Here is a 27,096-nt window from a genome sequence, read left to right on the forward strand (position 1 = left end):
AAGGCAAGGAGAGCTGGTTGCAAACATCTAGATCGTTTAGCCACGAAAGCTTTGCTTTATACGATTTGAAAAAAAAAAAAAAAGGAGTCTCACCTTAAACTCCTGGGTTAAGCCCCAACTCAGAGCCGACAAAGACAGATCACTGCCTTCTGTAGTTTGTAAATTCTTTTTTCTTGCCTGTCAGAGTGGCAAGGTGAGCACTAAGCTGGGGACATTCAGACAGGCACTCTCCCTCTTTCCTACCTCCCCTTCCATCCCTAATTTAACAACCTATCAATCAAACCAAAGGCAAGGGAACAGACAGGAGCCAGAAGGCTCTGTCTTGCTTATTCCTCAACATTCCCTCCCCCATCTCTTCAGCTGGCAGGAAGTATGAGGTAGGAGCGCTCAATAACAATTCAGGGCAGCAGTAGTTGCTAAGAGCCATCTCTGGTCTCTCCTAGGACTCAAGGAAACAGCACAGAGAGCCCTGCCAGAGGTAGTGGAGCAAAAGTGGGATCTCACAAAGGGAAGTCCACATTCTTGGCTGATAGAAATTTGCTGAGCCATTAACTAAGATATCTACCTTGATAAGAAAGAAGGCTTTGGGGCAGATAATTTGAATATTCAAATATCCCTCATTAGCTAGAGGTAGACATGTGACAATTCTATCCTACACAACAAACTGCATTTGTCTTCTCTCCTGTCTCCAAGGGGGTAAGGGGGTGGGGATTGGGGGTAGACTCCAGCCAAGACACTTCAAATTTTATGAGTTTTCCCTCTTTGTGACAGTTTCCAGCTCAGAGTATGCAATTCCTAGATTATATCAAAACAGCTGTTTGGCTGTTTTGGTTCTGTTGGTTGTCTCTACACGGAAGGAACATTCCAAACCAGTTATGCCATAGGCAAGTCCATATCTCAGACAGGAAATCTTACAGAAGTTTTCAAAGACTGGGCTTATAAGCTGTAGTACTAATCATCAAGCACTGACTGAGCACCTCTTATGTCCCAAACCCTGGGGTTCTTCTTTCTCAAAAGCTGCTCCTCGCCAAGATTCCTAGCCTCCCTTTCCCTTTTGCATCTTCTCTTTCTCTCCCATTCCAGAAACTCTTGTCTCCCTGCACAGTGTTTTTCATCTCCAAGTAACTTTCATTTATTTAAATTATTTATTTCAATGGTCAGATGTTTTATGAAGGCACCCCAAGAATCAGAATGTTCAAAAGAATTAAGGAAACAGAGAAAGGAATTGAGAAGGCAGCTTCTTGCTTACAGAAATATCAAATTGCACAGCAAATTTTCTCTTCTAAAAGTACTTCTCAGCAACTTTATCTTCCCTCCAAGAACAAAAACAGTCTCTCTTCCTTTTCTCTTCCATTCCACTGCTCTATTCTCAGTCTTTTGGGGAGACAAGGTATGTAACACAACTACATTAAGGGACAATCCTCCCTGGAACCAAGGTGTATTGTTAACTGCATCTTTCAGCCCAGTTATAATCTGAAGCGCAACCACTCATCCAGCCCTGGACCTGTATAAGAAAATGGGTTGCATTTTCTTCTCTGTTGGGAGACTATCATGGACATTTAGACTTAAATCCAGTATGAATCTAAGCATCATTATCCCTTCACCCACAAAACACTACCTGGCTTAGAAGACTGCAACGAGTCAAGAGTTCTAAACAGAAAGGAAAATGAAGGCCACCCTCAGAAGTGGCCGCTTTTCAGCACAGGAGGAACAATGATTATGAACATGGATATATGGCAAGAGTTTACTGAAGCCAGATGTAGGGAACAGTCTAATGGGCCTGGAACAGAAGCAAGAACTCCTGGTACTCCTAGGCCTCTTTAAAACAGTATTATCCATCTGCACCTCAGAGAAAATTGGTAAATCACAGCCAGCACAGGATGCGCCATGCCAGTAGCCAGCTGGAATGTGACTCTGCTGAGGTGGACTGTAGCATCTGCCACCTAAACACAGGCAGCCTCTCTGGCAGCTGCCACTGGTAAAAGGGAACAAACCATTGTGTTATTAGTGGAAAAAAATTCACAGCCCTGTTACCAGGGAAGTCCAGATGTTGCTAAGAACGACAGATGTGCCAGAGGCAAAGACCAAAATACCTACAGCAAATAAAGTGCAAGCTACCACTGGAATCCCGGCAAGAGGAGGACACCACCATGCAAACATACATATCCAGCCTCTATTTATGAACACTTACATATGGAAATAGGCATTCCCTGTTGCAACTGATGTAATTACAGAGAAATCAATTTATACTGCATCTGCTGGGATCAGCTGAAAGCACTGGGTGAGCAGAACACAGCAGAAAATCAAGAGCCAATGAACAGCTCATCACCTGGCCAGCTGCTTTGCAGGAAACCGTAAGCTGCAGAAGTTTAAGGCAGCCTGAGCTGACCCTAGACTCATATCCAGTCTGCTCCGGCCCTGCAAGCTCCATTTACTAAGAGATGAACTAAGATCATCTTCCCAGAGGAGGAGAACCCCTCATGGGGCTGCAGGCACCTGTCCTTCCAAGTCAAGCAGAAGGCAAGTATCATTACACCGTTTGGCAGCTATTAAACCACCAGGATACCTTGATTTCCAATCATTGAGGGAGATAACTGGCCAAGAGCTATACTTTTGTGGCCAAAGAATCTCTTTCAAGGCCAAACTTTCATAGTCACAACACTAATTTATAAGACCTGATTACGTACCTCATAGTATAATCAGTACCTCCTGCTCCCTTGTTTATCTGCCCCAAACTGTGTCCTTTTGCTCTTTGGCAGCCACCAATAGAACACTTGGTAGATATCATGTCATGAAACTTATTTAACCCTTTTCTCTTTCAGAGACCCAGCAGCACCATTTATCCCATTAAGAATAGCACTCATCTGAAAGCATATTAGGTTTATCAATTTGTTCTTAAGTTTATCAATGACTATAAGGATGAAATGCCAGTCAAGCTGGGAACCACATCAAGGCTGATGCCAGCCTCTGGTAACAAATGTCTGAGGTGGGACAAGAACAAGGTGGGAGGTCCTTGACTTATTGAAAATTCATTCTATCAAGCAGCTGCCCCCAACAACAGATATTCTTCTCCACAATGTCCAGGCCTGCTGTTAAAGAATCTGTAGGGAATCCCTAATTTGGAACAAAACCACATTACCATTACCAGCTGCTCTGACCTTGTAATTGGTCATTACCCACAAACTAATGAGCCTCCCACAGAGTACACATAGCATTTGGCGGTTAGTCCAGAGCAGTTCTGACTGGCAGTGGGCAGCCAGGTCTGGCCACCTCTTACCTTTTCAGACTTGACTTTCTTTAGCGGGCGACACTCATTCTCCCCTTCCTCTGGCTCCGGTTTAGCTCCCAAAGGATTGAGCGCTGCCCCAGGCTCAATAGCTATACTCCCAAGTGGCTCCACAGCTCCTGTATCCACCCCTGCACTTCCGTCATACTGACCACCCCGTCCTCCCAACGGCACTGGCTGGAGGACCCCAGGATCCTTTTCTGAACAAGTCCCCACTCCTTCGCTTCTCTCCTTCTTGCTCTTAGTTGAGCTGTTCTCCTTCTCCTTTTTGGAGCCGGCTACACTGCGGGATGCCTTAGTCGCCTTCTCTGAGCCCTTGGGAGCAATAGCAGCAACCAGGCTTCCTGCATTGGCACCATCTCCTGAGCGTCCCTGCACCTCTTTCTTGCTAGATGCCCCCTCACTTGGAGTGAACAGGGACGTCCCTGGAGTGGGTTTGCTAGTGTCTTTGCCACTCTTATTCCTTTTGGATTTTGATTTGCCTTCCTTCCCTTGAGGACCTGGCACTGGGGTCACAAACTTGATGTTGTCTGGTAGTGTGGCCACAGCATTGGGAGCTGGTATCCCCACCTCCTTTGAGCCTGACATTTCCAGTTTCTGCTGGTCCTTTTCCAGATCGGCGTCCAGGTCAATGATGAGATTCCCTACTCCAATGTCCCATTCATCCCCACTGTCGTATGTCTCAACCGGGTTTGCATCCACTCCTTTCCCTCCGGAGGCTCCACTGCTCAAGGACATCTTAGAGTCAACGTCCCACCTCAAGATTCAAGGCTCTTCCTTGCCCCCAGCTTTCCTATTTTCAGCTTCAGCTATGTTCTCAGACCTGCCACATTGGTCAGTACATGCCCAGTGGACAACATCATTGCTGGAAAAAGAAAATTTAAAGAGCTGTTAAAGGAAACAATACAGGCAAAGAGACAGCCTGAAATAAACTCCCACACAAAACAGATCCTTCCTATGGGGCTATCACATCACAATGGACAAGACAAACAGGTTCAGTTGTATTTCTAACCAAGTCACATTGGACCAAGGGAAAAGGTGACTCCCACTCCGTCTCCCCAGGGGAGAGCACGGTATTTCCAAGTGCTCATAGATTCTGTGGTAAGTCTTAACTAGGAATCCTCTAGAGTTAGTTTCCCATTCCCAGGAGACTGATTTCTACTACCACTGCCAGCTGGCAAGCCTCCCTCAGTCAATACAGGTCCTGGCAGGCACATCCCGGATTCAAGTTCTAGCACAAGTTTACACACATTTCTTTCTTCCTTGCTTGTTCTTAAATTATCAGGAACTCAGAACACTGGACCAAGGGAAGCCTTCTACTAACAGGGCCTGTCCTTACTAACAGTAATACAGATTCCTTGTCATTTCACTGTTGCCTGGGGTGAGGGGGTGTGATGGCGGAGGAGGTCTCATTGTGGGTAAGCAAGAAAAAAAGAGAAAAGCAAACAGAACAGGGGAAAAAACAGTATCAGGATCGGGGGCAAAAACTGAAATTAGAAGAGACAATTCTCAGAAAAGAATCAACCAATCAGCTTATGTTAAGTTAAACCAGACTTACTAAACTCTAGGTTTCAAATTATGTCTAAATAGCAGAATTTAATATAATCTTCCCCACTTCTAACTAAAATACCCATGAAGACACACACACACACACACACACACACACACACACACACAAACACACAGAGAGTCAAAATTTACACTACCAATAACTGAACAATACTAAAAAAAAAACTAACACTGGATTGTAGGATAAGTCTTCACACTCTCATAGTATAAGACTGGTGGCACTGTACTGATAAATACCAGGGCCTCACCACATGGTACAGAGGAGCCTAAAAAGGGGGGCTGGGTGGGTTGGGTGGTAAAAAGGGCAATTTATACCTCTCCAGTCTCCTGGGGAGTTTACCATCTAGAAAACCTGGCAGCCAACATGTACCATCCAGGTATTACTTCATGACAACGCAAAAGAGTGCTGTTCTTGCTCACTCCTCTGTTTACCATCTTTCTATAACCATTTAGAATACAACTCTCATAAGCTAAAGGAGCGAAGAGGAAACCAGTAGTGACATAACGAATCCTATGAAGTAAATATCTTAACAGGGAAATGCTACAGATAAGACAAAGATAAAACAAATTGTACTTTTTCACCTACTCTCTCAAGGCAGCATCACAGAACAAGGGTGCAGTTACAAGAAGAGATGTCATCCTAAGACAGCAGAGCTATATCAAGTAAATGCCTGATAGCAACAGGGTTTTAAGAGAGAAAGGAGCACACATTAATCTGCCATTTAGCTACAGATCTAAGAAGAAAATACATCCTTTACCCAAGTAGAATGCTTAGTGCCAACGGCAACCAACTATGGTTGGCACTGAGTCCACATAGATCTTACTTCATAAAAGGATGGAAAACTGTGTGAGAGGAAACATGATGTAAGAACTATGAAAAGAATGCCAGCCACAAGGTAAAGTAAACATAATTCTTCAAGAATTAGAGAAATAATACCTTTGAAAATGATGTTGAATTCTGAAGAAATCTTTAGTAAAATGTTTGGAATTCTCTATACTATACACTCATTCATTCCAAAAAAAAAAAAAGTGTATAAACTGCCTACTTTGTGCCAGGCGCTAAACAAGGTGCTGGGAATACAGCAGCAAATGAGAGTGAATTAAGGCAGTGGAACATGGTACTGAAAATAATTCTATTATGAGGGCAGAGGGTCCTTCTAAAAATGGGAATGCCAATTGAATCTGTACTACAGAGGATTTATTACAGCATAGTTCTTCCCAACATCTTAATTTCTTACTCCTGCAATCTCTGCGACTGTGGCTAGGCTGAGAGTATAACCCACCTTCATCTGAGGCTTACCTACTTCCTCTAGAGCGGCACTGTCATCAGCATGTAATTTAACCAGTAGAACTACCCCATGCTTGTTTATTCTTGGATAAACAATACAACTGCCAAAAGACCTTCCTCTAAAAAACAAACAAAGAAATAAAAACCCTTCCTCTAGAAAACAGAATGGTAATGGAAAAGAGACTCTAGGAGGGTACAGTAAGGAAAGGATATAATTTATGACATTAAAATTTTAGTGCTCACTGAGAGACTCTGACGGTTCTCACTCTACTGCACTGGCTGACCTACTGTAAGCAGCAGGGTAAACAGAGCAGGACAGTAAGGAAGAATAAGCATAAAGAAGCTACTAGGCTGAAATGAAAAGGTATGAACTTTGACAAAAGAATGTAGTATCTTTAAAGAAGGAAGAGGCAAGGAAACCAAAAATATGCAATACCAAGTAAAATTCATACAGAAATTTAAAAAGCACACAGCTAAAACTGAGGAAAATGAATTAGTAAACTACAAGAAAACTTGAGATATTTTTCCAGAAGGCAAAGGAAAAGAAAAAGAAAAAAATAAGAGAAACTGAAAGAAAAAGTATTCAACAGCACTGAAAGCAAAACTGGAAGGAGACTAGGACAAATGGGAGAAAAGCAACCCATCAAGAAATAATAAATGAATAATATTTTGAGCTAAAAAAGATCTTGAAAATGTTCACTACTTTTTCAGCAAAATCAATTTAAAAAGCCAAACTTGCATACATTCTGGCAAAATTTTTAAATTACAAAGGGCAAAAATTAGCCCAACTTCAGACTGCTCTGCAATATTAAGTGTTAGAAGAGAATGAAAAATCTACAGAATTTTGAAGAGAAAAGGTTATCTGTCAGGGGCCTTACGCTGAGTCAAGCTGTTTGTCACGTGTAAAAACAACAGACTTTCAGTTAGGTAAGAACACAAATATAACCATTTTGTTAAAAATTTAAAAAACTATCTGAAGTACTAAACTCAGTTCAGTGTAGCATAAATTCAAATAATTTCTTATAAACAAATGCCAGCTGCTTTTTGTAATGTGAAGAGCAACAGTGCAGACATTCTTTAAAGAGATGAGGCAAAAATCAACGCTTCTAATAATGTTGAACCTCAAAAGGTTCAGCCTTAACACCAGTAAGGAAAGATACTTCTTCAAATTTCTTTTGTACCAATTCCGTATGTCATGGCAAATTGTTCTGTTTTTCCTAGTAAGCAAGAAATACTTCCAGCACATTTTCTTTCTAATTGTGCTTCTTCTTAAAAGGGAGCTGGAGAGGAAAAGAACATCTGTGATCTATACTCATTTCCAGGTTCCAAATCTTAAGTGAGATATTCACTGAATAAAGGAATGCCCAAGGGTATAATAAAAGACCAAGACCAAGAGGCCATTTCATAAGAGGAAAGGTCTCAGAACCTGGTATTCTTAAGTTTGGAAAGGAGTTAACTGAAGGGGGTTACCTTCAAGTATATGATGTTTCCAATGTGGAAGAGCGAAACTTATTCTGTGATACTTAGGGCACAAACAGAACCAGCTAGCAGAAGTTACAGAAAGACGGATGTTTAACTCAGGAAAAAGTTTAGTAACTTGAGATTTCCAACAATGACCCACAATGCTTAATGAAACCGTATCTTTATCACTGAAAGTAGTGAGCAGAAAAAGCATAATCACCCGTCAAGCAAACAAGATTTCCTCTATATGTGGTAGGGGTGTGTCTGGACACACTTACGGCCTTCTTCAAATCTAAAATTCTATTAATATATCTATGAAAAAGTGCTTTCCCTACTAGAAAACTACCTAGATTTCTGAATGACCAGGATGCAAACAAAGAAAGCATATCCCGATGGATGATATTTAGTGGTCCTGATGTTCTTTACAGAGTCACTGTCCTCCTATTTCTGAGGGTGTTAAGAGTTTTCATAAGGACCACTTTTCAACCAGGTGACTTCTCAGAAATTCAGCTTTCCAAACCCAGCAGGTCTCATAGTAACTTTGGTGGTACCTTTCCAAAGATATACTGAAAAATTGCCAAGCATTCTTTAATCAGCCTGGCTGCAGCAGCCAAACCACTTTCCATCTGTTCCCTCCAGCATCCCTGGCTTTATACAGCTAATAATCAACTCTCTGACAGGTCACTGAAGAGATGTTTAACCACAGGAGGTAAGGTAACTAACACGGTAGCTGGAAATGAAAAGCACTGACCTCTTACCTCCACGGCAGAAAAAGTACAGAATCAGGATAACCAATACCTTACAGAGACCACAAGGCACTGTCAACTTGCAAGAGCTTCTGTATATATTTTCCTCTTTAATTGACAACTACCTACAGCTAATCTGGTCTAAGCAGCAAATTGTCCAATGCTGCACCACTAAATTTATCTGTCCTCCTCTCTTCTTATGGGTTTTGGATCAATCTTCTTATAGGCTTTGGTCTGAGCAAGCGACAGTTGTGTCTGAGCGTGTATAATCTGCTTGGGACCACACAGGTCACACACTTTTGAATGCGAGGGTGATTAGTCTGGCTAACTAGTTCCCACCAAAAGCTGTATGGACAAAGAGAAAAAAATCTATACTTAATTCTAGGAAGGCAGTATGGTGTAGAAAAAGGAGCACTGAGCTTAGAATCAAGAGATGTGATTTCTGGACTCAAATTTCCACTGACCTGAGCCAGGTGGTTAGCCAAGTTGCTTCATTAAATATTAATTTTCCTATTATAAAATGGAGGGAGAATCCATCATGGTTCTATTAGGAGGATCCAAATCTGGAAAAGACAACTCAGAAATATAAAATGACCTAAAGAGTCTCATAATGTTTTAGTGTCTGAATTTAAAGAGAACTGTTTCATGGTTATATATGGTACAGAAATCTAAAGTATTTTTAAAATAAAGAAAAAATACTTTAAAAAATTAACAAATTAAATTACAGGTAGTACTGATATCTATTTGAGTTCCATGAAAGAAAATGGCAATCCTGTCTTCTCTCACGAACAGTTTTCCCTTTAGGCTAGTCCTACCTTCAGATGTAGCTCATAAAACCCTACACTATCATGCCAGAAAGATTCCACCTTGCTTCAAAAATCCCTCAGGGCTAAGGTACCAATCTCAAGGTTCATGGTTTTAACATCTGGACTATCTCTTTTACCAACTGTTCCAATCTACTAGGTTGCTGACCCCTCTGACAGGCCTTCAAATCTAAACTTTTTGAGGTTCACAGGGTTTGATGCCCAAGGGAACTGTCAATAAACCAATGGGATAAAACAAAGTTGCCAGAAGAAAAGCATATTATACCATTTTCCCTGAATTCCAGATGCTACCCTGAAATCACATGGTACTTAGGCAGCCTCAGGTGAGGCTAGTACAGCATGTAAACCATCCTTGGTGACTCTGAGTTTACCGAGCTGGGATAAGAGGCATCTCCCTCTCCACCTGCCACACTCCATGAGAGCTCACTAATCAACTGAATTTCCAACTAGGACTCTAACGAGAAACAATCAACTTTCCTTTGGGTCTCTCCCTTAATTTATTACATTAATTACTGTAACAAAGGAACTGTGTCATCTCTTTAAGTACCATAGCTCTCAGCTTATATCTCCAATGGGGATCAGATAAAGACAGACTAACAGTGCCAATTTGAGAAGATGGATCCAATTCAACAGGTCTCATCTGACCATGTGTCACCTAAGGACAGAACAGCAAAAGTGTAGCATCTCTCAGTCCCTGAGTGTTTATATGCTGCATCTCATGAATAGTTTTATCATTCTCACAGGCTGCTGTTCTCAAAGGTTATGAGGCTTGACCTGTTTCATTTTACATAAGCAACTGACACTTCGACTAGACATAGCTATTCAACAGGGCTCAGGTTTAGAGCCTTGGTGTTTGCTGACACTGCTCTGTGCCAGCATTCATCTCACAATAGGCTAAATAGTTCATGTAAATAACCCTATAGGGATTCATTTGGTGGAACTGGTTTACAGAGAAAACTCTTACCATGGTCTGTGTATAAGACAGCCAAGAAGTAGAAGGTAAAGATCATCTAAAGTAAACAAGAAAGCTCTACCATCTCCCCTCTCCTAAAAACTGAAGGGCTATGTAACCCTTTATAACTTAGTTCTTTGCCCCAGAGGTAAACTTTCTGTACTAAAGAGAGAGAGGTGACGTCAAATTCACAAGAAAAAAGTGAATGGTGAAGATAGTTTAGGAATCAGGAGACCTAATAAACTGGCCCTCCACACAGAACTGTTGTGTCAAAGTTTCTGTATAGCTCAATCTACTCATCTCTCAAACAAGAGTAATATGGGTCAGATTCATAGGGATGAGGGAAAGGAAAAAAACCTAAGCATTTTTCAGGAAACATAAGGAATTACTTCGATTTTTATATTCTAGACCTCACCTCCCTTCCTAAATCTCTTACTTAAAAATTACTATTCTATAGTAACTCTAAAGAGTGTACAAAGAAAACTTCTCTATCAAAAATCGTATCTACACTGTTAGACTAACCATTAAAAAAATGGTGGAATTCACACACCACACCCTTTAGGATATCTAAGCCCTGTCAACTTCTCCAGCTTCACCTCATGGCCACACTCTGTCCTCTGCACCCCATGCCTACCTTCCTGTCTCACGGCTTTTACCTCAAAGACATTCCCTGCTCACATTCTACCTCCCAGTGTGTGTACTGATTTGATTCACAACTGTTTCCTCCACTAGACTGCATGCACCCTGAGGACAAGGGGCTGTGTCTCCTCTGGTCAGCACTGTATCCTAATAACAGTGTTTGGTTCAGTCCTCCCTCAATAAATATTTTGGTCAATGAATGAGGAAATAAACACTGCTTTCTTCAATAGGCAGAATCATAACAGTGTCCAGGCTGCCATTTCTCCTCTCCATTCTTACTTGAGTTTAATTTGTCAATAGTTATAAACTGGATCGATTACCTGACAGTCTTCAAACTTACTAGATCAGAGTGTTGGATTCCTCTCTCTTCTCTAGATCAAGGATACAGATTTATTAAGAGTCTAGAGGGAAAGCTACAAAACAATACAGTTGCCAGATCTCTTAAAAAAAAGCCTTATTGCTCCAGAGTATTCTCAGCCTTCAGTCTCAACCATGCACAACTGCTACCCAAAATAAGGCTAGTCCACAAATCATAGACATGGACATAACAAACCTCTGGGAGCCCACATACTTAAATGTATGATATGTTCTATCAGACATAAACCATCCAGTTATCACATTCTAAAAACCTATGAATCAAAGATGACAAAAGTCAGAAAAGTGATAGTGTCTGGGAGGAGGTTACTAACTGGGAAGAAGCAGGAGAGAAACTTGTGGGTGCAAGGGAGGAGGCAAGAAAAGTTTAATTCTGCCCTTTACTCTCCCCTAGATGTATAAGAATCTTGGGCAAGACACTGCACTTATTTGAGTCTCAGTTATCTCACCTAAAAAAGGTTGAGATAATTAATATACCATACACTGTATAATACTTTCAGTAGAAACTGGAACAGCACCCTGACATCAAACTCATTAATATCCCTACAACAAAATGAATAAATACATACCTGAAATAGAACAAAAAAGGAATATAAATAGCCTCATTTGCTGAAGTCAGGTTTGTGCCTACCTTACAAGAAAACTTCATTTTCAGAGCTTTGGTGTTTCAGAACTGCAAAGTAGGGGCTGTGGACCTACACAGAAGTGTTTACTATCAGAAAGTCAGTTTGCTAATGCACAACAAAACATTTTCTCCCATTCCAAGAAAAAAGTTTTTAAATAGTCCTTGGTTTGAGTTTTAAAAAAGTCTTTCAAAACTAAACAACGCCCACTGGTAACAACTTCGTCCATACACAACTGTTAATGTCATATGTGACTTCTCCTTAAGTAAAGTAACCATCACGTTGGCCCCAGTAAGTTATATGAATGATACCAAGTCATTTCAATTTTTGATTTACACTTCACCAATTTTCCAATATAGATTTTATTCCCTCCACCTCCAAACCTTTCTTATGAACAGAATCACATCTGAAATCTACGCCAGTTTCTCAGTGTAATGACCATGCCACTTACAACTTGAAGTGATACACTTTCACTAAAAGTTACAGTTTATCCTTGAATTCTTTCTAAATTCTTGGGTAGATAAATTTAATCTTATTAAGTGTACTGATCTGATCAAGAAAAGCCTTGGCAGTCAGGAGGAAAAAACATGTTTGAAATACTAATTTCTGGGATAATTCCTGGGGCTTCTATACATTTTTCTATACTTTTTGTGCATTAAAAAAGATTAATTCATGTCCTAATTAAAAAAAAAAAGAGTCAAGCACCTATCATCATCTGACCAAGAAGCTTTACTCTGCTTGGGAAGGGGGCAAAAAACAGAAGTGGAAATTCTCTAATGTTTTTATCCCTGAATGGATCTTTCACACCATGATCAGGCAGTCTTACCTATTTCCTAGCTGCCTTTCCCTTTTTAATGTCTTTTTAAAAAAGCAAAAACAAACATAAAACTCATACCATCAGTTGTGCAAAGAGCTTATCAAATTCATCTTTTATTCTTTCATCTAATTTCTAGGTAGCACGTAACTAACCATTATTACTTTGGGGGCTTCTCTGGCCTTGAATTTTATGTTTCCAATTTTTTAAAAAAAATGCTTTTCTCCTCTCCACAGTCTCTGAGACTATGCCAAATGACCATCTGTCTAGTATGGTCCTTTTGATCCTCTGCTTTACAATAAAATAGTTTTTAAGTCTTTAAACTTCCAGTGGGTTATTTGCTTTTTAAAATCTTTCTTCCCACTTTACCTAACGGACATACTTGACTGCAGCTCAATTTCTTAAAACTGAATCCCCATATGACAGATTTTATTCTTCCTCTCCCTGAAGAATGCTGAGCTTAATCAAGATACGATTACTCTCAAATAGTGTTGACCTACAGAAACCTTTATCAATTCTTATTTGTTCCTCAAAGCAAAATCCAGGTTATTTCTTTGCTTTGTGGGTTCTAAAACTGCCAACTCTATGAAGTAGTTTGTCTCACTCAAAACCACATCTTCACATTTGCTCTCCATAAAGTATTTAACCAATGTATGTAAAGGTAAATAAACTTCACATTATTATTATCTGGCCTAATTTTGCAGCTTCTCCAATCTCCTTTAACATTTTCAACTGTCACATTATTTTGATTAGGACCATGACACTTTTATTTAAGCAAGGATTCCAATCTTTATAAAAATGTAATCTCTTGCAGTCTATATCATTTCTGTGAAGTGAAGAGCCTAGCAGCACCACATTTCAACAGTCTCCTTCGATCAAGTACCTGAGATGTGAATTAAATCATTATACCATTATTTTGCCTACCAAGAAAGGAGAAGGGGAAAAAATTATATAAGGATGCCAGAAATGGCACTCACCATGTTTATGTAACACTTAAATAAATCTAATGCTTCAATCACAACTTCAGGTAAAATATATTATAGACTTGGAAGAAAATGTCACTTCACTGTTACATCACCTACCCCAATGTGACCTTGGTAAAAGTGAATTTCTTTTTTATACAAAGGCTCCATAAGAAAAAGAATATTATCAGACACTGGCCTCCATTTCCCTCTCTGTCAGACAGTGTTATGGAACTCATCTGAAATCCGCACTGCTAGGATTTCTAGCTCTGCTAGGACTGGAACGGCCTACTAATACAAACCACAGAAACATTACTACTGAAAAAACAACTTTCACTAACAAGGCAAGCTATGTGAAAGCACTTTTACTAATAAAGCAAACTCAGTTAAACTGAGATCCTTTCAACCACTGAAGATAAACAAAAACAAAAACACACATTTGAATTAACAGTCACTGGCTTTAAAGTTCACAATATCAGTAACGTGTTATTGTACCACTTAAGCATATGTGGTGAGAATGTATGACTTCAAGTCTGATAGGCAGCAAATCCTTACCAAGAAAAGTAATGTGAAATCGGCTTAGAATCTCACCTAACGATTAGAACCCTCTCTGCCTAAAAGTAAGATTTTTCTTAGCATCAACTCCAAGGTCATTAAGAACCTTTATTCTTAAATAATACATCAGCAAGAGTACATTTTTACAGGCTGGCAAATAAGTCTCCTTGTGTCCTGCAAGTGCACAGCCTGATGGTATAAAAAAACTAAAAACAGAATGTACAGGTACCCTGCACCTCAGCTACCTCAAACAGCATACAGTGTAACGCACAGGCTGAGAGCCTGACATCCATAAGTTGTATCCTACATAACCCAAGGACAAAAATTAGACATTCCATCTCTTATATATTAGGCAGGAATTTTAGCTTCCAGCCAATTACCAAAACAGCAGTCTAGCCTAAGGTATTTCTGTTTATCAGCTTCATGTAAAGAAAAAAGGGAACGGTAACAGGAAAAATCATGAAGTAGTACAAGGGTTAGAAAAGAGCAAGTAAGGAAATTATACGAAAATTTACAAAACACAAGTCCAACAAGAGAGGGGAGGGTAATAGCTCAGGGGTAAACTGCATGCTTAGCATACACAAGGTCCTGGGTTCAATCCTCCCCTAAAAATAAATTACTAAGTAAATCTAGTTACTTTCCCCCCAAAATAAATTTTTTTTAAAAAATTAAAAAATTAAAACAAAAAAAGAGAGCATCTAGACATCAGAAGACATCTTCATCCTCAGGCTAATGAATTAGGTACTAAGACTTTCAGAACATAGCTAGATAGGTATTGAGAGGAAGTCAAAATACCACAAACCCTAAAATTCAATTTTTAGGCTGGGAGCAAAGTGTACAGTCCTTGAAAGCTTATTTTTAAAGAGCTACACCAAACAAAGTTGCTGAGGTCTCGCTAGAAAAAGGGAAGGTCACAATATTGGGCTTTTCCCTTTGAGGAAGGAGAAAACTCAGAGGCCTAACTCACCCATTACTCTAGGCACCCCAGGCCCAGTCAGCAGAAGAGTAAGCCCCACTCCTCAGAGAACTGGCTACGAGGCTTCCAGTTCTACCCTTGGCGTCTTCCAGACATGATTGCAATTTTCACCATGATTAACTTCCAGGAATGCCAGCCAGAGGAGCAGCCAGAAGGAAAGAACGTATTTCCCGCTCAGTGTCAGCTAGACTCTTTGGAACAACCGCAGACACAGCCTCTTCCTCCCTGCTAGGCAGGAGGGCACTCTGCAACCTCAGGAAAGTGCCTAACAACCCAGTAACACACTGGCACCACTATGACCATCTTATTTAAAGCTGCAAACCTCCCACGTCTCCCACCTACCCCTCCTCCACACACCTAATTCCCGTTACTCTGCTCTATTTTTTCCCATATCATTTATCACCCTCTTAATGCTATATATTTATTTATTTGTTATGCTTATTTCTATTTCCTTTTGTTAAAAAACAAGATCCATGGAAGCAGGATTTTTTTTGTCTATCTTGCTCACTGATAGATTTTAAGAAGTAGGACAGGATCTCACATATAGTAGGAATCCAATAAATATTTATGGAGTGAAAGAAGTAAATAAGAAAAACTAAAAAGACCTCTTGGAGGTCAACAACACCCAGAGGGCCCAACAATGCCTATATTCCTCTAACAGAATCAGTCTGGTTCCCGTGACTGACCTACATTGCTTCTGTCTGCCACATATTACCTCTCCCCGTCCCTGCAAGTCTTCCATCAGCTAGGAAATATGGAACCACAGACTGCTGCAGGCACTAAAGGCGACAAATGCTTGTCCTTGAGTCTGAAGGATTTCTGAAGGCTTTCATAGTCTGTGTCTTATTCCTAGGTTATTCAGTTTGGGATAAAATGTGTTGAACAGAAGCTACCTTAACATAAAAGGAGGTCTGAAAAAAAATCACAGTAAGTTTCTGTTTTCAAAAATCAAATTCCAATTCAATTCAGCAAGCACTGAGCATAAAGTTATATTCAAAGCATTGGGCTGGAAGCCATAGGGAACAGAGGAGACACAGGTGTCTTATGAGTTTAGAATGAGAGAGGAAGAAAATATATTCACACGTAATTATAATTAAAGACAAGGTGTGATAAAATGCTGTGACAGAGATCCTTGCAAAGAGTCAAAGAGAAACAGAGGGCTATGAAATCAATTCTGGAGATAAAGGTTGGTGGGAAGAACAGAGTTAAGGAAGTCTTCAGGAAGGAGATGAAATTTTTTTGGCAGGTTAAAGGAAGGGTTAGATATGAAGCTTAAAACCTTGGAGCAGGGAAGGGCATTGCAACAAAAAAGAAAAGAAAAAAACTAAGGTGTTGAGACTGAACAGTATAGGATAAGCAGAAGGAATGACTGTAAAAAGAACAAGAAATAAATGAAATAAGATTGAAGGAGGCCAGGGTTGGTCAGGCTACAGAGGATCTTGGGTGCTGGCAATATCAGGCAATAAGGAGCCACTAAAGGTTTTCCAGCAAGAAGTGAAATGATCGGAACTCTATTTAAAAGTCTACACTGGGGTTCCTTGCTGCACACTCTCCCAGAACCAAATTCTTTCCTTTCAGAGCACTTCAGTTCCTAACCATACATTCATTAGTTGACCACTGGTCTCCCGAGTAGATCTGTAAGTCCTGAAAGGACAGGGATCATGTCTGGCCTGGCACATATGTGCTCAATAAGTACAGTCATACCTCGAAGATGTTACAGATTCAGTTCAAGACCATCACAATAAAGACAGTATCTCAGTAAACAGAGCCACACAAATTATTTTGGTTTCCCAGTGCATATAAAACTTATGTTTGTACTATGCTGTAGTCTATTAAGTATGCAATAGCATTATATCTAAAAAAAAAAAGTACATAACCTTAATTTAAAAATGCTAACCATCATCTGAGACTTCAGTGAGTCACAGCAGTAACATCAAAGATCACTGATCACTATAACAAATATAGTGATAATGAAAAAGTTTAAAACCTTTGAGAATTACCAAAACGTGACACAGAGACATGAAGTGAAGAAATGTTCTTGGAGAAAATGGTGCCAAGAGACTTGCTCAACACAGGCTTACCACAAACCTTCAGTTTGAAAAAAATGCAGTATCTGCAAAGTGCAGTAAGGTGAGGTATGCCTGTATTAACTTAATAAAAATTACAATAATATTGCAGCAGTCTGTAGCACGGAACACAGAAAGAAGCATTAACCATGAGGTTACTGCAATAATATATAGATAAAGGCCTGAACGAGGTCAGGTGAAAAAGTGAAGCTAAATGATAAGGTATCTAAATGATTCAAATTTAGTAAATGATTAGATGAGGTGAGGAAGAAAAAAGAAACAAATACAAAGCCAAAGTTTTGTATCATGGCAAGTGGAAGAACTATAATGCTTAGGGGAGAAAAGGGTAATTAAGTTTCAGAAATGATGGACTGGAGGTACATCTGAAAGCAGACACCAAGTAGAAAAAATTTCCCCCTTCCTCTATACCTTTCAGATTCATACACCCTATGAACCTCACAATTCCAATTCCTCTTCCTACAGTTCCATTTCTGATGCCATTCTTTAAGACTCTGCTCTAGATGCAGTAGTTCCACAACAAAGATATATGCTGAGTTTCACACCAAACCTCAGAATTTATAACTAAAGTTACAAGGCACATTCTTGAACATTCATTTCTGCTCACATGAATAAAAGTTCATCCTAACCAAATCCAAAGTCCTCATCTAGGAATGTTACTAGGAATACTCTGGTAACATACCCAAAACCCACTGGCTTTACTTTGTACATAGACTAGAGCAGACACTTCTGCCTTCCTCTATAAATACTGAACTACAGCCCAAGAAACTACAAGTACCAGTATGCAATGTGGTACCAGCATGCAACGTGGCATAACTGCCAGATCTGGATTTCAAGCATGGTATGGTTTGATTTCCAAAGGTTGCATGGCACCTACTCTGGCCACTTTCCAAATAAAAATTCTACAAGAAAGAAAGAGAGAGAGAAAGGAAAAAAGGATGAAAGGAAGAAAGAAAGAAAGAAAGAACAAACGAACAAACTTACCTACAAAAGCCACTTACATTTCTAACTTAAGTCTTTCAAAAAATCTCACATTAAAGTGAAGCACTTCCCAAAATAACCTTTAGATTACCTGAAAATCAGTAATCTGCTACAGATGGCTGGGAATAAAGCAAAACACTCCCAGGACTTTTTATGAGTCAAAAATAAACAATAGTTGCACCCACCAAATTTTTCTATTACAGACTGGTGGATGTCTTAAGGACAAATTTAACAACAATGAATATTTCTTCCAATGTTCAAAGATAGGTTAAACATGTGATTTTCCTATGTTAACACTGCCTGCCCCCTACCAAAAAAAGAAAGACGAAAAGACCATCATCCTCTTAACATTCAATAAAGAGCTGCTACTGGATGTTCCAAATCCAAAAAATAACTGAGAAATACTAGTAAAAATCTTAACTTGGGGAATTAACAACTAGGTTATGCAATTTTATTCCTTTAAACTGCTTGAAAGCAAAGATTTCCTAAAATTACAGTTGATCCTTGAACAACACAGATGTGAACTGCCCAGGTCCACTTATATCTCGATTTTTTTCAATAAATACATACTACAGTACTACACGATCCACAGTTGGTTGGAACCTCGGATACTAGAGGGCCAACTGTAAAGTTATATGAGGATTTTTTATTTTACCGTTGGGATGGGGGGTGCTCTAACCCCTGCATTGTTCAAGGGTCACCTGTACTGCCAATTTCAAAGTTCCTACAGTCATCCACCATTTCCATTGCTTAGTCCCTTTTAGAGGGTATTTCAGAAAATCCCCTCATTGGTCAAACTTCACCAAATTTTGCATTTTGAGCATTAAAAATAACAATTTTATTTCCTAAACAAAACAGTGGGCAACTCTTACTCAATTCCAAAAAGTTAATTCAAAGTAGGTTTTCCACTAACTGGTCAAAAATGGAAAAATGCCTAACCCACCTCCACAATCAGTTCCATTTGGCTCATGATTTCAGATATAAGAGATTTAAAGGTCTTAGATTCCTAACTAAATGCATAAAATTACTTCTTATTGATATCAGGCAAATCCTTCCAGGTTTCATTTCCTTCTCACAAACTCAGGTTCTTTTTCTGCAGCTTTGTGATCCCCACCCTGGCCTGCTTGAGCAGGCTAGAAAAGGACACAACCGGTAAACTAGTGAACCTGCAGAAGCAGGGTACAAAGACCCTCCAAAAGAAGACAGCTTAGTTTAAAAAAAAAAAAGCAGAGCAAAAACTTTACAAACATAACAGAGAGGAGTGAGAATCAAACCCCCAGGAACTAAGCCCCTTTGAATACGGACACAACAACAGAAAACTGCTCACTTATGTCAACCACTTTGTCTCATTCTTCCATCACAATCTTGTTAACATAAAATTCAACACTAAATGAAACCTTAGAAGATCTTGTCTAATGCGCTCACTTTACATATAAGTGAAAAACACAGGCGTGACTAGCACAAGGTCACACAGCTAGTTAGAGGCAAAACAGTGATCAGAACCTAGGTTTTATGACTCCCAGTTCTGTGCTTTTTCCTCTAAGCTTTGAAAAGCTACATTAACAAATAAAACATATTATACTATTAAATCAGAAAATAACTTAATTGGAACTGTAACTAAGCCACACAAAAATAATAAAATCCATCCATATGAAGAGAACCAAGGCTTAGAACAGGAAGTGCCCCAAATCAAAGAGAAAGAAACAGTATTCGTTCATACAATACAGGACTTTCTTAAGAGTCCAACCTCGTGCATATTTTCTGAGCCATCCTACTAACTACCACCTGCTGAGATGTGTGTCCTGTGCTTTCATCAAACACACCTCCTCAAGAGGATGCCACAATAACCCTTGTGGCAAAGGTTTGAAAAGTGGTAACTTCTGGCACAGACAACTGATGGTACAAAAGGAGCACACAAAAGTGGTGCCAACAATCAAGAAGAAAGGACCGAAGCTGAAGGGATAAAGATTTTGCTGGGAGGAAGTAATCCTGAAAATGAGATAAGAATTAAAATCCAAGAGAGCAAAGCTGGCCTGACATTAATGACCAGAGAGCACAATAAAAAGAAGGCAGTTTCAGAGCTTGCCCGGCATCAGACAGCTCTCACCTGCAACATAAAGAAGGAGAAAATTCTCACAGAGACAAGAGAAAGATCGTAGGTTTTCTCCTGAGTGATAGATTAGATGTGACCTAATAGGTATTTGTCATCTCTTATTTCTGGGACTCTGATCCAAGAACAAACAGCAAGAGAACCATGAAAATCAGCCCTGTTGGATCTGGAGTTCTTCCCTGACAAGATATAAAGCTCATTCACAGATCTGACTGCGCTCATGAGACTGCAGTTCAACTCCTGCTGCTAGAGCAAAGGGAGGGGCAAGAAAGATAGAAAGGGGTGAGTGGGAAGGAGGTGGAAGATCTGGGTTGTGACTATAATAGCTACAGTAATTAGAGTGTTTCCAAGCTGCTAGAGAAGTCTTCAGAGCAGAGAACAAGAATGGGCGATGGGGGAGGAGGGAAAGCATGAGGAAGCAAACTACTGAGAATGCTAGGAAAATATGTGGTGGTTTGTGAACAGTTTAAAACAAACAACCAACTATGATGGCTCATATGGGGAAATAAAGAAGTGAATACTATACAGATAACCACCAGACTCCTACTTAAAGCTAGGTTACAAACTAGTTTTAAACAGATTCTTGCAAATGTCCCTACCTTTGCAGTGGCCCACCGGTCCTGGCATCAAAGTCACATAATTTGCCTCCCTTTCCCCTAAACCAATCTATCCATCCATCCACCCATCCATTCACCCATATCTCTGTCTCAATCTAACAGATCAGAGCCTTCACTCCACTTGGAAAAGAGACTTCTGAACTCTAAAACGGTTAATATCACTTATTTCCTGTCAATCAACTGTTTATTAATACCGTGTGAATTCAATTAGATTGCGTGTGTGTGTTTTTCAACAGAAAGAGCACACAGCTTAGCCTAATACAGAAAATGACTGCAGGACACTAAAAAAGTCAGAAAATAAACACCAAGTTACTTGCTTCTAAATTTTAGGCTCTACGGCACTGCTACTATAGTAGCATGAACACGTGAAAGAAAAATAAAATCATATTAACAGAAGATGATGATAATAACTGAGAAGAAAAATCTGGAAATTTGCAGAAAATCTCAAAATAGAAAGTCCTCCTTCAAGTTATAGGAAACACTATACTTGTTTTTAAGATAAATATTTAGTTGAAATACTTCCTTAACATGTTGTGACCGTCTGGTGATCTGATTCTAACAAGTGATGTTAATTTCAAAGCCAGAAAAAAGAATGATAAAGGTGCTAGGAGAAACTGAAAATGGAATAAAACAACCAAAGAGACACAAACTTCATGTGGAGACTTACATTCATAAAATAAAAACACATGCAAATGTCCTGAGTAAGGCATGTCAGGTAGACCTAACACAAAAAGGCAATTAACATCCCTCGCATAAAACCTGCTGGATATCCTCCCAGTGGGCTAAATCTTTTTCACCATGCTAAAAGCAAAGAATTTTCTCTTTCCCATTTCTCCCTAATAAACAAGTGCGAGAAACACTGAATTACCATTATTTCCTTCCCATTCACAGGGCATAAAGCCAGAACTCACAGAAATACAATAGGGCTGAGGACCATGTCTAAGGCATGCTACTCAGTAACCTAAATGAAACACAGGGAAGGAAGAATCTCTTTTCTGTATTCCATTACCATCTCACTAACAAACCAGTATCAGGCATTAAGAAATGTGAAACAAAGAGGAATTTCACACATATGAACTGAACCTAAACCACAGAAGACCAAGTATTTTCTTGTCACTGTGGCATGTGATTCTTTTAACCACCTGCTCAATAATCCCTCTGCAGCTGCACAGCTGCTACCAATTCCACAAGCCCAGCTAGGCAGGTGCTTTGGTGAATTACCTGTTCCCCAGTGAGAAGAGTCCTTCACTGACACTTAGTGGGCCCAGAACCTGCCAATCAGCACCGCCTATCTTCATTCTGCCTGTCATAGCCAAATTTTATGAGAGAGATCATGAAGGCATATTTAGTACACTGTGTGATTTTGTATTTTGTGGGTTCCCCCCCCCAGTGTTGGTGGGGTTTTTTTGTTTTTCTAAAGGAAACTAAATTTTAAAAATCAGAAGAATTAAGCTGCTTAAAAGAAAACTTGCCACACAACATACGGCTGCCTTTTCTCAGAGTGGCCCCATCTGTCTGGCAGTATTCCCATCCATGACTAGTTTTCCAGAAGGGAACTAACAATTGCTTAGCTACCTTTGGAGCAGGAGAAAGTGGCACTAGAAGGTGCTATGGTACCTGGCAGTGACGAGAGTGAGAACAGAGCGAGAACTTCTGGAGACCACACATCGTTCCTGCACTTAAGTCTCCATGGCTGAGCCCAGGCATTGGTGCTCTGAGTGAAATAAGAAAGGAGTGGCACTTCTACTTGACAGAGCAATCAGTAAACCCCTCAACAAATTATCCTGTTCCAGTCATTTAGTTGCTATATGCTAATTGCAATGTAATTACTACCAGGAGCCAAAATTATGCTTCCATATCCTCACAAAATAAGCACTAATCTGCCCAGCTATCTAGACCTCTCACAAGGAAACATTTTCTAACAAGAAGCTGGAGGAAAAATCCAAAGTGCTCTCTGAAAGATGGTCACAGTCAGAAGATTCATAGGACTACTCGTGGCAAGGGCCCAACTCTGAAACCACTAAATCCAATCAGGGCAAATTTAATCTGAGGTTTCTGCCTTCACTGTCACCTGACAGGATTCAGAAATGAATGCCAAAAGCCCAAGAGCAAAAAGCTCTGGACTCATTTAGCTGAGGCTTCACTCAGAGACCTAGGACATAAGAGTTGGAAACAGTCTAAAGACAGATAACACCTCTAGTAAGACCTTGAGACAGTCCTGTCAACAAGAAATATGAAGGTCAGAACAACCTGTTCCCTCCCAACAAAGCCCAACACCTAAGTGGCAAGGCATCATTTTTAAGAAACTCACTGAAATAAAGAGATAAAGGTGGCAACACAGTCAGACTCAGAACCTTGGAAAGACCTTTAGTACAACTAAAGGCTAAAGTTCTTCTTCAACAATATCCTACAGGAAATGGTTGGCTATCGCGTACAGTGTATACTGTGTACCACTGCCCTCTCACAATAAGTTTGATTTCTCATCTCTTTTTAAGTCTTCTTTAATGTCCTAAATGGAAACCTCATTTCCAGCCCCAAAAAACTTTTTACCCAATTTATAGTACCTAAATACCATCTGGGAACTTCTATGCGATATATACAAGGATAGGGTTCCTTCTAGCTTGTCCTCATTCTTCCCTCATTAACAACCTCTAAGACCTCAAATGATTTTTTTTAATATTCATCTCTCTGGCAAATTTCCCCCTAATACAGAAACACATATGGACTTTCTGCACAATGAGCAAGTCACCTCCTTTCATCAGAATCAAAGATTAAAAGGAAAGTTGTTTTGTTTCCACAGCCCTTACCCAGATAGGCAAATTCTGTGGCTTTTTTCTTATGCAATTATTCTGACCAGGAAGTCACCATTAAAAAGGTACCTGGTTCCTGACTCCCCATCTTAACCCTGCACAGGTTTTTAGTGGTATTCCTAAACAAATAAAACAAAAATCCTTGGATGAGTGTCCTACCTCTATAAGAATGAGAATTAAATATGTTGGCTCAAACAAGAGTAAAACCCTCCACTTGGAGTCGTCTTCCTTAAAGATCTGACACAAACATCAGGGTTGAGTCTCCCAGCCACCATCCCTCCACAACTTAGTACAGGCTAGCCAAAGAGGCAGGCACAACATGGCTGGCATTCCCTATTCTTCTGAAAAATGTGTGCCAATGAGCTCTGCATTGTTCCTCACTCAAAAAGAAGAGCCTTTCTGTCTGGCCTCCTCCAATGGCAAGCCCCAGTCTGGAAAAGGAAGAAAATGGCACTGAGGAGCCTGGGAGATGGAGCATATCCAAAGCTCTCAGACAAGACTTGAACCTATGACCTTCACTGTGTACACAATAGGCGGGTGAGAGGGACCGGTTTATCTCTGCAGCAGCAGTTCTCAGCCCTGGGGTAGCACTCCCGATAAAATGACACGACTATTGTGTGTGGCAGCAGAACAGTCATCTCCTCACAACAGCCTAAACCAGCACTCCCTCCCCCAAGACAAAGCAGCAGGGGTGAAATTAACTCAAGGCTGCAGAGCAAAGCCTAATACAGAAAAGAGAGGCCTGTGGGGGTTTGGGGACTCTCCTCAACCCCTGGGGCTCTGGACACATGACTGGAAACAGACAGGCTTTCTCCCCCATCTTTCTCACTCTCATTTAGGTAGAAAGCTGTTTCTTTGAGAATTTAATCATCTGTGATTTGTTCAGAAATATTCCCCCTGAAGGGCTCTGATCTCTCTCCACCCTGTGTGAGCCTAATTCCTAGAAGCTGAAATGACTGTTTGCTGCTGCCTGTTTCACAAACACACATTAATTGGTCAGATGTGTCTCCTCCTCCTCAACCCCAGAGGGAGGAAGGAGAATCTGAGCAAAGCACAGAGATGATCCAACCGTAATTACACATAAAGGGAAAAGAGGGCAGCATGGGTTTTCCAAACAGGACAGGGTCACCAACCCTCCCGGGGGTACAAGGATAGCAGTTAAGGGCCAGGCCCAGGGATCCCTCCATCTTGAAGAAAAGGACAGGAGTAAATGTGACCTGAAGACTGGAAGGAGCACACACCCACAACCTACTTACTGCACACTCCCAGCCACCTTGCTCCCCACCTCCTGGGCCGCGCACACGTCCTGCTCCCAGCCCTTCGCTCTGAACCCCACTAACTCCCTGACTAGCCCCACTCGCCCTGGGCCCCCTCAAGATACCCAGACTCGCCTCTGAAACTCTCTGGCCTGTCCCCACAACCTGGCGAGACCTCCATCCCCTCTCGGGCACCCCTAACCTCAGCTTGAACCGGCCCCGGCCACGCTTTGAACTTCACCCCGCGCCCCTCGACGCCCCCTCCCCCACCCACGCAACGACCCCCCCACCCCCGCCTTACACACCTTCCCCTCGCTCCGCCCCGGCCCCCCAACCCCCACTTCCTCCGTCAGGCGCCGCTGCCCCGGCCCCCTCAGCGCCGCCGCCTCTCTCCTCCCCCAGCCCCGGCTCCACACAAAGCTCCGGACTCACCGCGCGGCCGGTCCCGGGAGCCGCCACCTCCGCCGCCTGGGCCCCGGGCCGTAGAGCCGCCACTGCTACGGGGCCCAGGCCGCCATCCGTTCCCGCGGCCCCTCCCCCCCACCCCACCCCGCCTCGGCTCCGGCTCTCCGCCCCCTCCTCGCGCCGCTCCGCCCCGCCCGGCCGGTGCCGCTGTGTCCGGGGCCGCGGGTCCCTCAGCCGCCGCCACCGCCGCCGCCGCCGCGATCCGGGACAACCAGGGCCGCCCGGAAGACCCGGACACTGGACTACCAGGCCCTCGGATCTGGATTCCGGGCTAGTGTGGAGTCTGGAGCAGTAGAGCACAAGGGAAACCCGGAACCTGGATGAAGGAGCCAAATCCTGGGTCTCGGAATGCACGGTCACACGGAGCCCGGATTAGAGACTCGTAGCTCTGGGAATGCTGGAAAACCCGGCGAGCCGGTTAAAACAGAGATAAACTCGAGGAGACCTGGGTTGGAGAGCTCGAACCTAACGCTCTCTCCTCGTGCAAAGAACTCTCGCTGGACCAGACTTCCTCGCAGAGAGGTCTCTGGGGAAGTATCATATCTTAAACACGGAAGACACCAATTCTGTAGGTGTCCAACCGTGGGGAGAGGAAAGGGCGGTTAGGGGTCTGAACGTGGACATCCGCAAAGAACAGAAGAGCAAGCACAGCTCTTGGTGGCTTCATCCATTTTATCCCTTGGTTCAGCGAAGTTATCAACCCCCTAAATTTTTATCCTTTGTTCTCCAGTTTCTTTTTTTTTTTTAGGATTATCACTAGGTTTCCTCTTCAAAGTACCCATTGCTAATCCTTCTAAACCCTTTCCACCAAACCATCCTTTATCACCAAATCTTGTTGCTTTTTATTATCTTAAGTCCCCTATTCCGTCCTTTTCCAACCCACCATTCTAATGACTGTAACTTTTTAATCTTTTCTTATCTGCCATTCATCTGATTGCACAGCACTCGGTAGGCATTCAATCCTAGTTTAAGTGAACTTTCCCACCGACCTCTTGTGAAATATCATACTCTTCACCTCCTCCCCCCTAAAACTTCCACCTCCTTCCAGAGCAAACAAATTTATCTCAATCCTCAAGGCTCCCCAGTGTTTAGCCTCAATTATGTCTTTCCTGTGTCCTTGACCATCTTAGCTCTGCAGTATTTCTCTTTCCTCTCTTCCCTTTTTAGGAAAAGGGCATCCTTCTACAGTGCCACTCAAGATAGTATAGTATGTGACTTGAGGATAGAGCCAGATAATAAAATCCCTTTACTCTCCACCTCCATATACACATACAAAAGGGGTATGTGTGTGTGTGTGTGTGTCAGGGGGTAATGGCTAAAGAATACTAAGCCTGTCTGGCCTAGGAAGAATAATCTTCCATTTGTTCACCAATATTCAGCTTGTCCTCAGACAGTACAAGGACAAAACTGAACCCAGGTGACAGCAAACCTCTCTAATCTGTACTGGATGATGTTACAGGTGAAGACTCAGCTACTTGCAGGCAGAGAAAGAGAGACGTTTAGTGTCTTAGACTTAGGTGTGACTTAATTAAGGGTTAAGACTTGAGTAGTCATTTCCTATTGAAGAGTATGACTATCGTTGGAGAAGCCTAGACTGCAAATATAGGGAACAAAGGAAAGTAAACATTTCTACAGAGCACTCCAATTTTTAGACAGAGAAATTTCTCAAGCCTAGAAGACCCACTAAAAATTTTCAAGCAATT

At 41.3% G+C, this 27,096-nt stretch overlaps 1 protein-coding gene across 7 annotated transcripts in view; it reads right to left on the minus strand.

Annotated features, from left to right (window-relative positions):
* Positions 1-25,812, minus strand: part of ZNF609 (zinc finger protein 609) — a 185,918-nt gene extending 160,106 nt beyond the window's left edge. For 2 of the 7 annotated variants that reach the window (XM_072962243.1, XM_072962238.1), the window contains exons 1-2: positions 25,361-25,472; positions 3,278-4,151 (exon numbers count right to left, since the gene is read on the minus strand). In XM_072962243.1, coding sequence (XP_072818344.1) covers positions 3,278-4,024 — 747 coding nt within the window. In that variant the 5' untranslated portion in view covers positions 4,025-4,151; positions 25,361-25,472. Of the gene's footprint in view, positions 1-3,277; positions 4,152-8,814; positions 9,373-22,479; positions 22,558-25,063; positions 25,143-25,360; positions 25,473-25,709 lie in introns of those variants that run through there. The other 5 variants (XM_072962242.1, XM_072962239.1, XM_072962241.1 and 2 more) reach the window with 5 other exon arrangements.
* Between the last annotated feature and the right edge of the window lie 1,284 nt (positions 25,813-27,096).

The sequence above is a fragment of the Vicugna pacos genome, chromosome 6 (genome assembly GCF_048564905.1).
Source record: "Vicugna pacos chromosome 6, VicPac4, whole genome shotgun sequence".
Taxonomy (NCBI): Eukaryota; Metazoa; Chordata; class Mammalia; order Artiodactyla; family Camelidae; genus Vicugna; species Vicugna pacos.